Here is a 13,601-nt window from a genome sequence, read left to right as displayed (position 1 = left end):
AGATTAAATCAAGATAAAAGAAAGACATTTGAGGTGAACCTACTTCTTCAAAAATCGAAAGCTTTTCCAAAATTATCTTAAATGTTCCCTCTCCAAAGAACATCTCTTTCCTGTTTGTTGATACTTTGAGATTTTGATTTTAAGTCCCCTAACGGCTAACGTCTAAGTGGACTTAGGTTTGTCTGTCTGTCAGTCTGTCTATCTGTCATTTTGGCAAATCAAGACTTTGTGCTTGTAGATTTTGATTTGATATTTGGTTTATTGATTTATCATGACAAGTTACAGGTCAAATTCATTATTCACGCTTTAATCTTTTCTCTTTGTTCAGTTGAAGCCCTTTCTCTAGAATTAAATTTTTGATGAAATACTTATTCATTAGAAAATTTCTGTTCAAACGGAAATAACTCATTTTTTTTAAGACAAAATGACATTTTGAATGTTTTTTCCTTTTCTTTGGTATTTAGTGATTCAGTTTTGTTCCAGTCTGATATTTGTGTGCAGAGTTGTGGTCTTTGGACATAAGAAATTCACTTAGTCAGAATTCAACAAGTTTTATTTGTTTTGCTTGAAGATTTTGTCTCGATATTTTTATGTAGTTTACACCATGACAAATTATAGATCAAGTTAAAACTTTGTTCCATTACAATGAATTTGTAACGGGTTGGGGACTATGTATTGCCATGTATTACTCACAGAATGCTTGTTTTTATCCAAAAAAATTCTGATGCTGCAAAATTGTTTAATATTTAGTTAAAATAGATATTGATGACTTTATTATGTTAAATTTTTTCAGATCTATCAAACTTTTACTTTTTTTTGCTAATACCTTCATCATGTTCATTCATGACTAAAAACTTGTATTTAGACCATTTTGCACGTTTTTCTTTACGATAGACCACCATAATATTACATGTATATAAACAGTAAAGTCTTACCATTTTAATGACAATATAAAAAAGAAGATATGGTATGATTGCCAATGAGACAACTGTCCACAAGAGACCAAAATGACACAGACATTAACAACTAAAGGTCACCGTACGACCTTAAACAATGAGCAAAGCCCATACCCCATAGTCAGCTATAAGAGGCCCCGATAAGACAATGTAAAACAATTCAAATGAGAAAACTAAAGGCCTTATGTATATTAAAAATGAATGAAAAACAAATATGTTGCACATAAACAAACGACTACCACTGAATTACAGGCTCCTGACTTGGGTCAGGCACATACATAAATAATGTATTATTAGCGGGTTTAAACATGTTAGCGGGGGATCCCAACCCTCCCCCTAACCTAGGACAGTGGTATAACAGTAAAACATAAGAACGAATTATAAAAATCAGTTGAAAAAGGCTTAACTCATCAGATGGACAAAAATACAAGTGGACGTGGCCGGATAATTGTATGTCTGCTCAACAGTTTAACCATTTATCTGTGTATATTTGTTTTTATACAACCGCAAAAAATGAAAAATTTTGGTCGTATATTGGTATGACGTTGCCGTTGTCATCGTCGTCGTCATCCAAAGATATTTGGTTTTCGCACTATAACTTTAGTATAAGTAAATAGAAATCTATGAAATTTAAACACAAGGTTTATGACCATAAAAGAAAGGTTGGGATTGATTTTGGGAGTTTTGGTCCTAACAGTTTAGGAATTAGGGGCTAAAAAGGGTCCACAATTAAACTGTTTGATTTCATCAAAAAATGAATTATTGGGGTTCTTTGATATGCCAAATCTAACAGTGAATTTAGATTCTTAATTGTTGTTCCTGTTTTCAAATTGGTGTCCAAAATTAAACTTAATTTGATTTTAACAAAAATTTAATTCTTGGGGTTCTTTGATATGCTGAATCTAAAAATGTACTAAGATTTTTGATTATGGGCCCAGTTTTTAAGTTGGTCCAAATCGGGGTCCAAAATTAAACTTTGTTTGATTTCAACAAAATTGAATAAATGGGATTCTTCAAATATGCTGAATCTAACCATGTATTTAGATTTTTAATATTTGGGCCCGGTTATCAAATTGGTCCACATTGAAGTCTAATGGCGTCTAAAATTGAACATTATTTGATTGCATCAAAAATTGAATTCTTGGGGTTCTATGATATGCTGAATCTAACCATGTGTTTAGATTTTAGATATTGGACCATATAATAGGTAAATGTCAAATTAAATTTTTTTAAGTTTTTAAGTTTAAGTTCTTAGACCACACTCATTCTGTTGTGTCAACTATTTAATCACAATCCAAATTCAGAGCTATATCAAGCTTAAATGTTGTGTCCATACTTGCCCAAACTGTTCAGGGTTCGACCTCTGCGGTCGTATAAAGCTGCACCCTGCGGAGTATCTGGTTATTACATGTGGTTATGAAATAAGTTTTATTGCAATTTGAAATATTTGTGTTTGTCTCAGCTGGTAGTAATAGGCCATCTGTATTTTACATGTCTTATTCCCAAGCCTCAAATTGCTAGAGATTACATTCTAGGAGGAAACTTAACATTACTGTTATGTCCACGGTTCTCCCAGAATTGACATAGGGATAACTAACTGGTTCATGTCAGCGTCACAAAATTTCAGTTCCAGTTTTATCAGGAACTACTAGGAGTAGTCTCTTTATATTTGACATAAAGCTTTATCACAATATACAAAATATAGCACTTTTCTAGGTAAGAGGCACAATTCTATGAAATTCACAAAACTATTAAATCTTCCTCGTTTCTGGAAATAGATAACATGGATGTACAAGGCTGCGCAGTTTGTACAATTTTGTCTACATTTTCATACTATTTTAGAAAAGAAAATACCCCGATTTCATCTGAAGGAGACGTGCTTAGAATTTTTAGTACTTTTATGATAGTATTTTTGTCTAAACTGCAAGGGGTTGCATTCATGTTGAGTCTCTATCTCTTATATGTTAAACAGTTTTATGAATCATTATCAAATACAAAATGTTTTAAAAATTTAAGACTGAACTCAATTGTGGCCACTTTGAATTTAGACAAAAAAGCGTCTAAAAACTAGACTATTATAAAATGCTAAAATTATGAAGAACTCATGATGATATTACTTGATGAGTGTGCATAGTATTGTAAATAAAACAGCCCATTTTAAGTTACTAAAGTAATTTACTTTTGAATAAGTTAAGATTTCAAACATATGGTAAAAATGCTCAGTTTAGGGGCAAAAAATGCAAAAAAGCGGTTTTCCCGGGTTTACTCATTTAGTATATTTTATAATTTAAACTAAGTTAAACTTGGTTTTATTCAATTAATATAACCAGTAAACATTAGTTCAGTCATTATTTTTCTTATATTTTGACTATTACATACTTTTAAAAAGTTTCTAATGAAACAGATAAAAAAATAAAAAAATCGGCAAAATGGCCATCACGCCTATCTTTAATTATTATTTTCTCGTAAGAAGGTATCATTTGCCGAGCACCATTTTCTTGCATTTTGTAGATGAATATGTAAGCTTCATGAAATATTACATTTTATTGAAAATAAAACATGATCTTACAAGATTCAAGCCTTTGAAAATATACAAATTTTGCTGAATCGGCACTTTTTCAAAACCATGCAATTTCAACCTGTTAGTAGGGGTATTGAGAAATCTCACAACTTTTTGAATTATCATAATTTCCTTTCATTTTAAGTTGTTAGTTAAGATATTTGTTATCATTTAGTTGTATTTTTTCTATAAAACAAAAAAAAATCAGGTCAAAATACCCTAAAATAGGCTTGAAATGGCTATTTGTCAGTACAGAAATAGACAATTATCGAATGTTCGGCATACACAAATAATGGCTGAATATTTTTTCAAAATATTTTGCACAAATAGTTATTATATATAAGGTATCTAAAATACAAAATATCAGTCTGATTGGAATATTTTGGATTTGGACCATTTTGCATGGTTTTATCACAGACTGGCTCTTAAGATAATAAAGTACATGTAGGTATTATATTGTATTTTTAGAAGACCTACTGTATAACCGTCCTATAATACAGTTAAATAGGTGTATATTTCTTGTTTCAATTATCATGTGTGAGGGTATAAATGGGTTACCACCATGAATGAGAGTATACGTATGGATGAGGTTTACAGATTACTATATAATGATTAAAAAGTAAATAGTAAAGAATTAGAAGAAAGAAATGGACCCAAAAGTATAGAGAACAAATTAAAAGTGTGAAAATATAAAAAAATATTTATATATCTATACAAATATTCAATTTTGATTTTATGGTGCCCCCCAGATATCGGGGTTCTTGATCCGCCCGTGTCATATTTTACATGTAGTCCGTGATACTGAATAAACTTGCATATTTTGTCAAATACGTGACTTCTATATCCAATAGGCCGGGTGCAACATTGACTATACAAACCACCTGTACTATAGTGTTATTTTTATTTATTTATACATGTTCAAAAGTCAATATTTTTAACAAATAACTTACTTTCTAGCAAACCAGAGTATGACTCTGAGCAAAACGACTTGAGAAAAACCGCCCTTTTTTTGCTCTAATTATATAACTCAAAATTGACTTTAATTTGAATTGATACAAAACAAAATAATGGCACCGTTTATGAAGTTTTTTTCAATTATTCTTGCATCGAACTACTATTAATCAAGGATTTGTATAGTAAATCTATACAAATCCTTGTATCAACTACTCAATTAGTAAAGATCAAAAGACAATTAAATTGTTTATTGGATAAGTTTAATTCAACATGATGCTTGGGTATTTTCACTTAATCGTTTGCCACGTGCCCTTCTTATTAAAATCCAAGAAAAGATTTGAAATATGTCATCTGTCTTTGTATTGTCATGATCGTTTTAGAATGTTCTCTTTTCATTAACATTTAATGAAATATTCTTATTCTTATATAGCTTGTATAGTGAATGATTATAAACAACAACCTTTTAACAATTATTCTACTGGACTAAAATACCTGTTGCACTGAAAAACAATGAAAATAATATAACATTATTCTTATTCCAGAAATTTCAAACAAATAATTATGTCAGATCACTGTATTAAAATACTTGTATTTATAAAAGTAAAGTAAATTCATATTTGTATATCGGTTACAATATATATACAGTGAAATATGTAAACCAATCTCATTCAGGACTGAAGTTCAAAATGCATTGAATGTGATTAGCATTCGTTGCCATACCTAGATTCATAGATTGTTTACTTTATGTCCAGTGGCACATGTTTCATAGATATTGAGGACTAAAAAGAATTTATATATACATTTATGTTGAATTTAATATGTTGCTTACTCACCGGTTACTTCGTTCTGCAAGATTTGGATTTGGATTAAGAATAAATAACATGGTAAATGTTCATTAGCGTATTAAGACAGTTAAACAATTAGATATAACAACTCGCACAATAAGTATAACCATCTACTCAATTTACAAATATAAATATAAAATAAAATACAAGAAAAGATTGACAATTTACGCAATGATAGAATTTAAATTCAGTTATAACACCAAAGAAAAATTTCACGACTATTTAAAGCATTTAACAAAGTTAAAATTATTTAAGAAAGAAAAACAAGATTAACAGTTTAAATTGTTGAGCTATTATTTTTTATAAAATGTTGCTTAATTCTAAAACTAAAAAAGAATACTCATCTTTTCTTCTGTGTTTTAAATTCTATAGCTTTAGTCAAGCTCCGTGTAAGGTTTGAATCCAAATGACCAAACCACACGAGGTAAATTACACGGACTAACATTTCGCGGGCTAAACTAATTAGCATATTAAAGTGACCAATATAAAATGAATCGAACACACCGTCAATTTAAATCAATAATAGGCAAACCAAGTTATATAATTACAATAACTGAATTTAATTATTATTGAATTAAATTCTAGTATTTTATAATTTATGATTTTTTTTCAGAGACCGGAAACCAACACAAGACCAGCTAATTAGGGGGCAATAAATTAAAACTTGGAATGTCATGTATATATACAACCAAGAAAAGACTAAAATTTGGAATAAAATTTAAAAAAAATCAGAAACATACCATTATTTTTTTATTGGTTAATAGTTAAGAAAAAAGGAGTCTTAACTTTTGGATAGGTCTATCTCTAGTTGGTCAATGGGAAAAAAAGCAATAGTTAGTTTGATTAAATGTTAGGTATTTTCTTCATTTGGGATATTTTTAGAAATGTGTATAAGTTGTGTAGAACATATATTTGTAAAATTGAGAATAGAAATGGGTAATGTGTCAATGAGACAGCAATCCAACCATAGAACAGACAACGGCAGAAGGTCACCTAGACAGTCAGCTTTTTGCCTTTTTCCATTCTTCTGTCATTGTGTAGTGAATCCAGCTGAATGAATCTACAGTAGATGTTGAGGTATATGTGGTAGTTTGTTGTATTTCAATAAAAAATCTTTCCTTCTTTAAAGAGAAATCTATATTCTAGAAATTCCACCATCTATAGTCTACATGGTCTAATAACCCTAAACATTCAGAAGTTACAGCATGCACCAAAGTGTCATGTTGAACATGTTGAAGGCTGTACAGTTAGCTAACATCATCAATATTGTATTTTAGGATGGAGGGTTGTCTCATTGGCCATCATAAAAATTCTCTCTTTTTGAATAGTTTATGTGTTAATTTTTTTCAAAGAAAGTTGCTTTTGTGAAATGGAAATGTGTACATCTTTTAAATTACTCCAGTATTGCGAATATTAAAACTATCACTGTAACAGCTGTGTGAAACATGAATTGGACAAAAATACATTTGATATTGAAACCTGGCAAAAAGGTAAAAAAACAACTTTTGTGACTATATTATACACAGCTGGCAGTTTGGAAGTTTAGCACATATCGACATTGTGTCCATCATTCCTACATTTTAAAATTTACAACTTCAAACGGGTGAAAGGAATAAGATATAGACCCTGTGTACTTCTTCAATGGAATTTTATTGCTCCTATCAATCAAATGAGGACAAGGAACATTTACAGTTTTGATGCGACGTTGTTACAACGTATTTTGAAGGTAATAAATTACGTCACAAATTACGTTGTGCCAACGTTATGTAGATGGTTGTCAGCACGTGCCTTAGAGTCCAAAAAATTACGTTGTCACAACGTAATGTCAACGTTGGATTGCTTACTGGGATATAGCACTTTAAAAAAAAAACTCACTAATTTTGATCATTAAAAAGCTTTATTGACTTAACAATAGAGCCTGAAACGTTTTGGATTTTAACAGAGTTATCTTTTTGAAGTGCCACAAATGCATGTACCACCTTAGGATTTTTTTACGTTAAATTTACCTTTTCTGTTAACAACTCTTTGACTGAGTATATAATTTGTAAATGAAATAGTATGAATCAAACGTAATAAGTATATTATTTCAGAATTGAATGCTTCTTTTGGAACTTCATTGGGGTGTGAAAGCGTTGACCGAAGAACATTTTGTATGAAGCGAGGAAGTTATAAAAAGAAGTATTTAATACTTATAATTACATTATTTGGCTAAGATCATGAACACACGATTTTTATCAAGTTTTTATCAAGTTTTCCTGTGCACTTTATTGTTGGACCTCGTGTCATCATGAATGATACGTTTTAATGTGTAATGAAATTGATTAAGGAATACCGCGAGAATGCCGTGTAGTCAATCTGAATAACGTATTATAATGCAATCAACAAAAAAATAATCTATTCAAATCGTTCGCTGATAAATGTAAACACGAACAGGTGAAGTTTTTGTGGACAAAGGAATTGGGTCACTGGTTACTTTCTTGAATGTTTACTTTTACAAATCTCATATACTACGGTTTATTTGAACAAAAAATGATAAAATGCTACTGTGGACTTTTATATCGTTAGTGATTTTTGCACCAGTGCTAGGTATGTATTGACTATCATTTTTTAATGGTTAGTTAGCAAGAAAACAGTTTCTATTGTTCGGAATTGTAAGATATACTTTAATTCACAACTCTCCCAGATATGTTCAATGTGATTTATACTAAGAGTACATTTTTGGTTCCAATTATTTGATTTAATGCAACTGCCGCTTTCATAATATCTTTAAAAAATATTTTGCCTGACAATTTATAATGTATGATAATGTACACGCCACGTGGAACGACCGAGTTAAACTTCTATCCATATTTTGGAAACGTGTATATATTTAGATTGACGGACATATGAGTGTACCCTGCTTCATGAGTAGTACTAATAGACGAGATTAAGAAAATGGTTTTTACTGACATTTGCACTTAATAAATGTGCCATACTTTAAATCTTTGGTAATAGATAACATATTTTGAGGGTAAATACTTCCTCAACAGTTATAGTAATGTGTACCTGTTTAAAACACCACCAACACGTGACGTGTGCAATATCATACACACATACATGTGACGTGTGCAATATCATACACACAGACACGTCACGCGTGCAATATCATACACAAGGACACGAAGCCATTACCAATGAACTGCCGAATGTTATCGTCCATCAAAAACATTTAATGACTTAAAGAAAAGAAGGATATTGGATTTCCATCATAGACAAGAAAAGAACACAAAATATGTATATTTAAATGATGCCAATTCGTCTAAACTGATTAAATCCAAAAACAAATCGCGTTGTAAAATCTAATCTAGAAATGCTCTGCGGAAACAACATTTATCAACAGCCATATGGAAAATGTCCTTAACGTGAAAATAATGTATTCAGAAGAAAAAAAAATTGTGTCACGATTTATTTATTTCATAAAGATTTATTTTCTTTGTGTATGATTTTTAGAAGTAAAAAAAAAATCGATTTCAAAGATATATACAAACAGCCAAAAAAGCTGGTTTAAAATAATGAGTCAATATTTCATAAAGAAGATACAAGGTTGAAATTTTTGCATTTACATTAAATAATAGTGTAACAAGTATAACGTGTGCAATCTTACAAATGACTATAGCAACAAAATAGGGACAAAAGATACCAGAGGGACAGTCAAACTCATAAATCGAAAATGAACTGACAACGCCATGGCTAGAATGAAAGATAAAAAACAGACAATTAATAGAACACATGACAAAACACAGAAAACTAAATAATAAGCAACACGAACCCCACCAAAAACTAAGCGTGATCTCAAGTGGTCTGGAAAGGTAAGTAGATACTTCTCCGCATGTTGCACCCGTCATGTTGCTTAGGTTTTAACAAATCCGGTAAAATGCATTATTCGGTAGGTCACATTCATGAAAGGGAAGGGAATTGTCGTTACGACGTAAGGAGCATATCCGATATCATTTGTGAAACGGTTTTCCATAACGGTCAACCAACTCATTGTTTCAACTTCACCATTTGGAACTCTTGGTTTGATAGCTTCCTCGTGTCCTGTAATATTTCAGGAAGAAGGCGAGTTGTTGTTTAAAGTAAAAAAATGTACAATTATAAAGAATGCGGAAAGATTTATTTATTTAAATTTAAATATATTGTCGCATGTGATAACAATAACACAATAAGTACAATTAATGCGAACAAAGCTACAGGGAATAAATAATAGAATAGTAGGTAAATATACATATATATATTCGTTCTTTGGACTTTTTATTTATATAGGATTTAAAATGCTATTGGTACAATCAGGTCTTATTGAATACATGTACATTGTTATTGTTTACGTTAAACCAATTGCATGTATGAACTAATTGATTTTTAACTCGGGATGCATGCAATGTTGTTGTTATCAGCTTTTAACTAGCTTTCAGTACGTAACTGTGATCACTCTCAGATCGGAACTTTGTGTCTAAAGTCTTTATTTTGAGTTGTTAATATGAATAAGAAGATGAGGTATGATTGCCAATGAGACAAATCTCCACAATAGACCACAATTACACAGAAATTAACAACTATAGGTCACCGTACGGCCTTCAAAAATGAGCAAAGCCAAAACTGCAAAGTCAGCTATAAAAAAAAACCGAAATTAGTTGTTTAAATGTTTTGATGATGATGGTGATGATGAATGACTGGTTAAAGTCATAATGCATCTTCAGAACGAGAAAATGTCAATGTGACATACATGTACATATTAACGCTACTTTGTACTAGACCGACACCCTGAGCCAGAATTTAAACTTAAAATACTTGTTGTACATCTGATGAGTTAATCCTTTTTTCACAACTGTTTGAAGTTTGATATGATGTTGTGCTATAACAACTGTCCAAAGGTAAATGAGAGGGTTGGGTGCAATCCTTTTAACACCTCAGTATTCTTTATAAGCCTATTGACTAGCATGATCGTGTAATTCGTGGCTGTCGTGTGATACTGTATACATGTTCAAAACCTATTTGTTGTTTTGTACATTATTCACACTGTTGGTTTTCTTCGTTTGAATTGTTATTCATCTATCATGCCGAAACCGGATGGTCTGTGCTTCTGACTTTGTATATAGTTCCAAACGTATACAAATAAATTGTCATTGCAGGCGTCACAGTAAACGATGGAGTTGACATTTTCATTATCCTCTGGGGTTCAGTGGCTGGAATTGCTACCCTAGCTATATTTGTCATTATACTATACATCTATCTTGAAACAAAGTAAGTACGAACACTTTACAGGTATTAAAAAAGCTTGTTGAAAAATTATCACCTGCTTAAAAACTACAGAAAACAACGATGTATTTTCTACAACTTGTTTACATGAGAGTTTTTTTAATTTGAAAAATGTTCTAGTAGTTGTTGCTGCACACGATAGAATATGAAAAGCGAAAGAATTAATACTTGTCGATTGTTTTACTCATCATCAAAATTATAAATTTGATGATATTTAGAATTTTTGTTCCACCAAAAATGTGGCATAGACATTAACACGGAAAATATTGAGAAACTTATTAATCATTATTTGTTTAAATCCTAGCAATATGTACTCTGTTTGATGATGTCTCATTTACAGTCATATTTTCTATTCTTATCTTATATCAACTCTCCTTCTCCCCCTCAAAAGAAAATCACAAAACAAATAAAAACAAAACATAGTAAGTAAACTGTCTAGTAATTGATATATCTGGAACCTCTAAACACTACTTACAATAGTATTTTGATTTAAATAGATATAAGTAGATGTGGATTATGTGCCAATGAGACAACTTTCCACCATTATTGGTCTAAATGTTATCTTCAACACGGAACCTTGGCTCTCAATCAACAGGAATCTATAAAGGAACCCCAAATATGACTATTGTAAAACCATTGGAAATGAAAGGCCAACGGTCTAAACATATACAAAATATATTTAAATATATACATCTTCTGTTTAGTACTAAATCATATAAATAAACTCGTATATACCAGGCTTACAATTTCGTTATCCGGACCTATCGCTTAATCTACAAAATATTCATCAGTGACACTCGAATATTAAAGAGTGAGGAGTCCATGAACTCTTTGAAAAGTTAAACCACATAGAATAATAGAAATCAGTCGAAAAATACATATTTTCTCGATATGTCACAAATTTCCTGTTAACTTAACTTTAACTTCGAAAAACTAAGGATTTTCTTATCCCAGGCATATATTATCTTAGCCGTATTTAGCACAACTTTTTTGAATTTTGAATCCTTAAAGCCCTTCAACTTTGTACTTGTTTGGCTTTATAAATATTTTGATATGAGCGTCACTGATGAGTTTTATGACGACAAAACGCGCGTCTGGTGTATTAAATTGTAATTCATGTACCTTTGATAACTGTTGGTACCTACTTAAACGTTGAAACCCACTACATGTGTTTGCACCTGTCCTAAGTCAGGAACCTGATGTTCAGTGGTTGTCGTCTGCATATGTGGTCCTAAGTGTTTCTCGTTTCTCATTTTTTATATAGATTTGACCGTTGGTTTTCTCGTTTGAATGGTTTTACACTAGTAAGTTGTGGGGCCCTTTATAGCTCGTTGTGAGCCTAGCGCTGTGTTAAAGACCGTATATTGACCTATAGTAGTATTTTTATGATTTCCTTTTAATTTTATGATTTCCTTTTTACTTTTATATCTGTGACTTACTTTTATAATTGTGACTTACTTTTATAATTGTGACTTACTTTTATAACTGTGACTTACTTTTATAATTGTGACTTACTTTTATAATTGTGACTTACTTTTATAATTCTGACTAACTTTTATAATTGTGACTTGAATGGAGAGGTGCCTCATTGGCACTCATACCACATCTTCCTATCTATAAACTGTTTTCTAATAGTATGTCATTTTTATTTATGTATTAGTACCTTTAATTAATTACCAGTATGCATATATTCATATAACTAGCAGATTATGTCGTTCGATTGTACGTCTAAATATTTTGAATTCGTAATATATCTTTTATATACATTCAAATTCTACAGCACAGGTATAATAGCTTCAATTCGACGAATGATATCGACCGAGGATAAACAAGAAACTTACGAGATTCCATATGTAAAAAGAGACAGTCATATTTACAACCAAGATCAACAAAACGAAGACAATGAAAATGAAAACCATCACTATTTAGAAGTTCGATCATCGACCACTAGTGACATCACAAAGACGTGTTCCACCAATGACGATACTCAGAGCCAGATATCGACCAGGCAAACCACTGGCGATATTCGTAATCAATTACAGTACACAGGAAATATTCCGAATCGATTAACAGGTGAAACAGTGGAAATACATGGCGAATTCGATCCAAATCGGCCTTGGGATCAGAATCGTGACACAGTATACGAAGTCACCGACCTTGATGACTCAAGTTGATCAATCAAAATTCTAAACCGTCTGCTAAAAATACTATAATAATAAGGCTTATACATTAAGATATTACTCTTCATTTTAAATTATTTAATAATTCTTTTAAAAAATGTTAATACTGTTTTACAATTCATGTTATACAAACAAAAGATGACTGGAGAATCGACATAGCTGAACATTTCATTCTCTCGACGTCGTCTCGTAGGGTTTTTACCGGGGTGTTTAAACACAGGTATTTATGGGCCAGCTGAAGGACTCTTCCGGGTGCGAAAGTTTCTTGCTACATTTAAGACCTATTGGTGGTCTTCGGCTCTATGGTTGTGTTGTTGTCCCTTTGACACGTGCACATTCATCATGTCCATTCTCAATTTTATTGAAAAATTTCCGAAATACAGCAGCAAAATTATACAAAAGATATGGAATATTTATATGTTATACTTCAATTAGTGTGATCGATTACATGTATTTAGTATTAAATGTTGTATCAGTCAAATGTAAACATTAATTGGGTTATCTTCCCTTTACCAAACACATGTTTCCACTCGAAAAACATATTATCTTTCGTCTTACAGACAATATCTAAAACAATTATGTAAACGTTAGGAAAATAGAGTTATCTTTCTTCACACAGACAATAGATAGAAAAAAAAATGCGAACTCGAAATATGATAATAATTAATTGTTAAACAGGAACATAGTCATCAAAAGTACCAGGATTATAATTGGAAATTTATGAAAATGACCATGCAATTGATATTCATGTCAACACCGAAGTGCTGACTACTGGGCTGGTGATACGCTCGGGGACGAAACGTCCATCAGC

At 31.2% G+C, this 13,601-nt stretch overlaps 1 protein-coding gene across 1 annotated transcript; it reads left to right on the top strand.

Annotated features, from left to right (window-relative positions):
* The first annotated feature begins 7,599 nt into the window (after positions 1–7,599).
* Positions 7,600–13,191, top strand: LOC139494769 (uncharacterized). The gene is made up of 3 exons (XM_071282966.1): positions 7,600–7,901; positions 10,484–10,595; positions 12,391–13,191. The coding sequence occupies exons 1-3, from the start codon at positions 7,853–7,855 to the stop codon at positions 12,782–12,784; spliced, it is 555 nt and encodes a 184-aa protein (XP_071139067.1). The 5' UTR covers positions 7,600–7,852; the 3' UTR covers positions 12,785–13,191.
* The last annotated feature ends 410 nt before the right edge of the window (positions 13,192–13,601 follow it).

Source organism: Mytilus edulis, chromosome 11 (assembly GCF_963676685.1).
Source record: "Mytilus edulis chromosome 11, xbMytEdul2.2, whole genome shotgun sequence".
Lineage (NCBI taxonomy): Eukaryota > Metazoa > Mollusca > Bivalvia > Mytilida > Mytilidae > Mytilus > Mytilus edulis.
The sequence above is the reverse complement of the archived record's forward strand: the minus strand, read 5'-3'. Positions and strand labels throughout refer to the sequence as shown.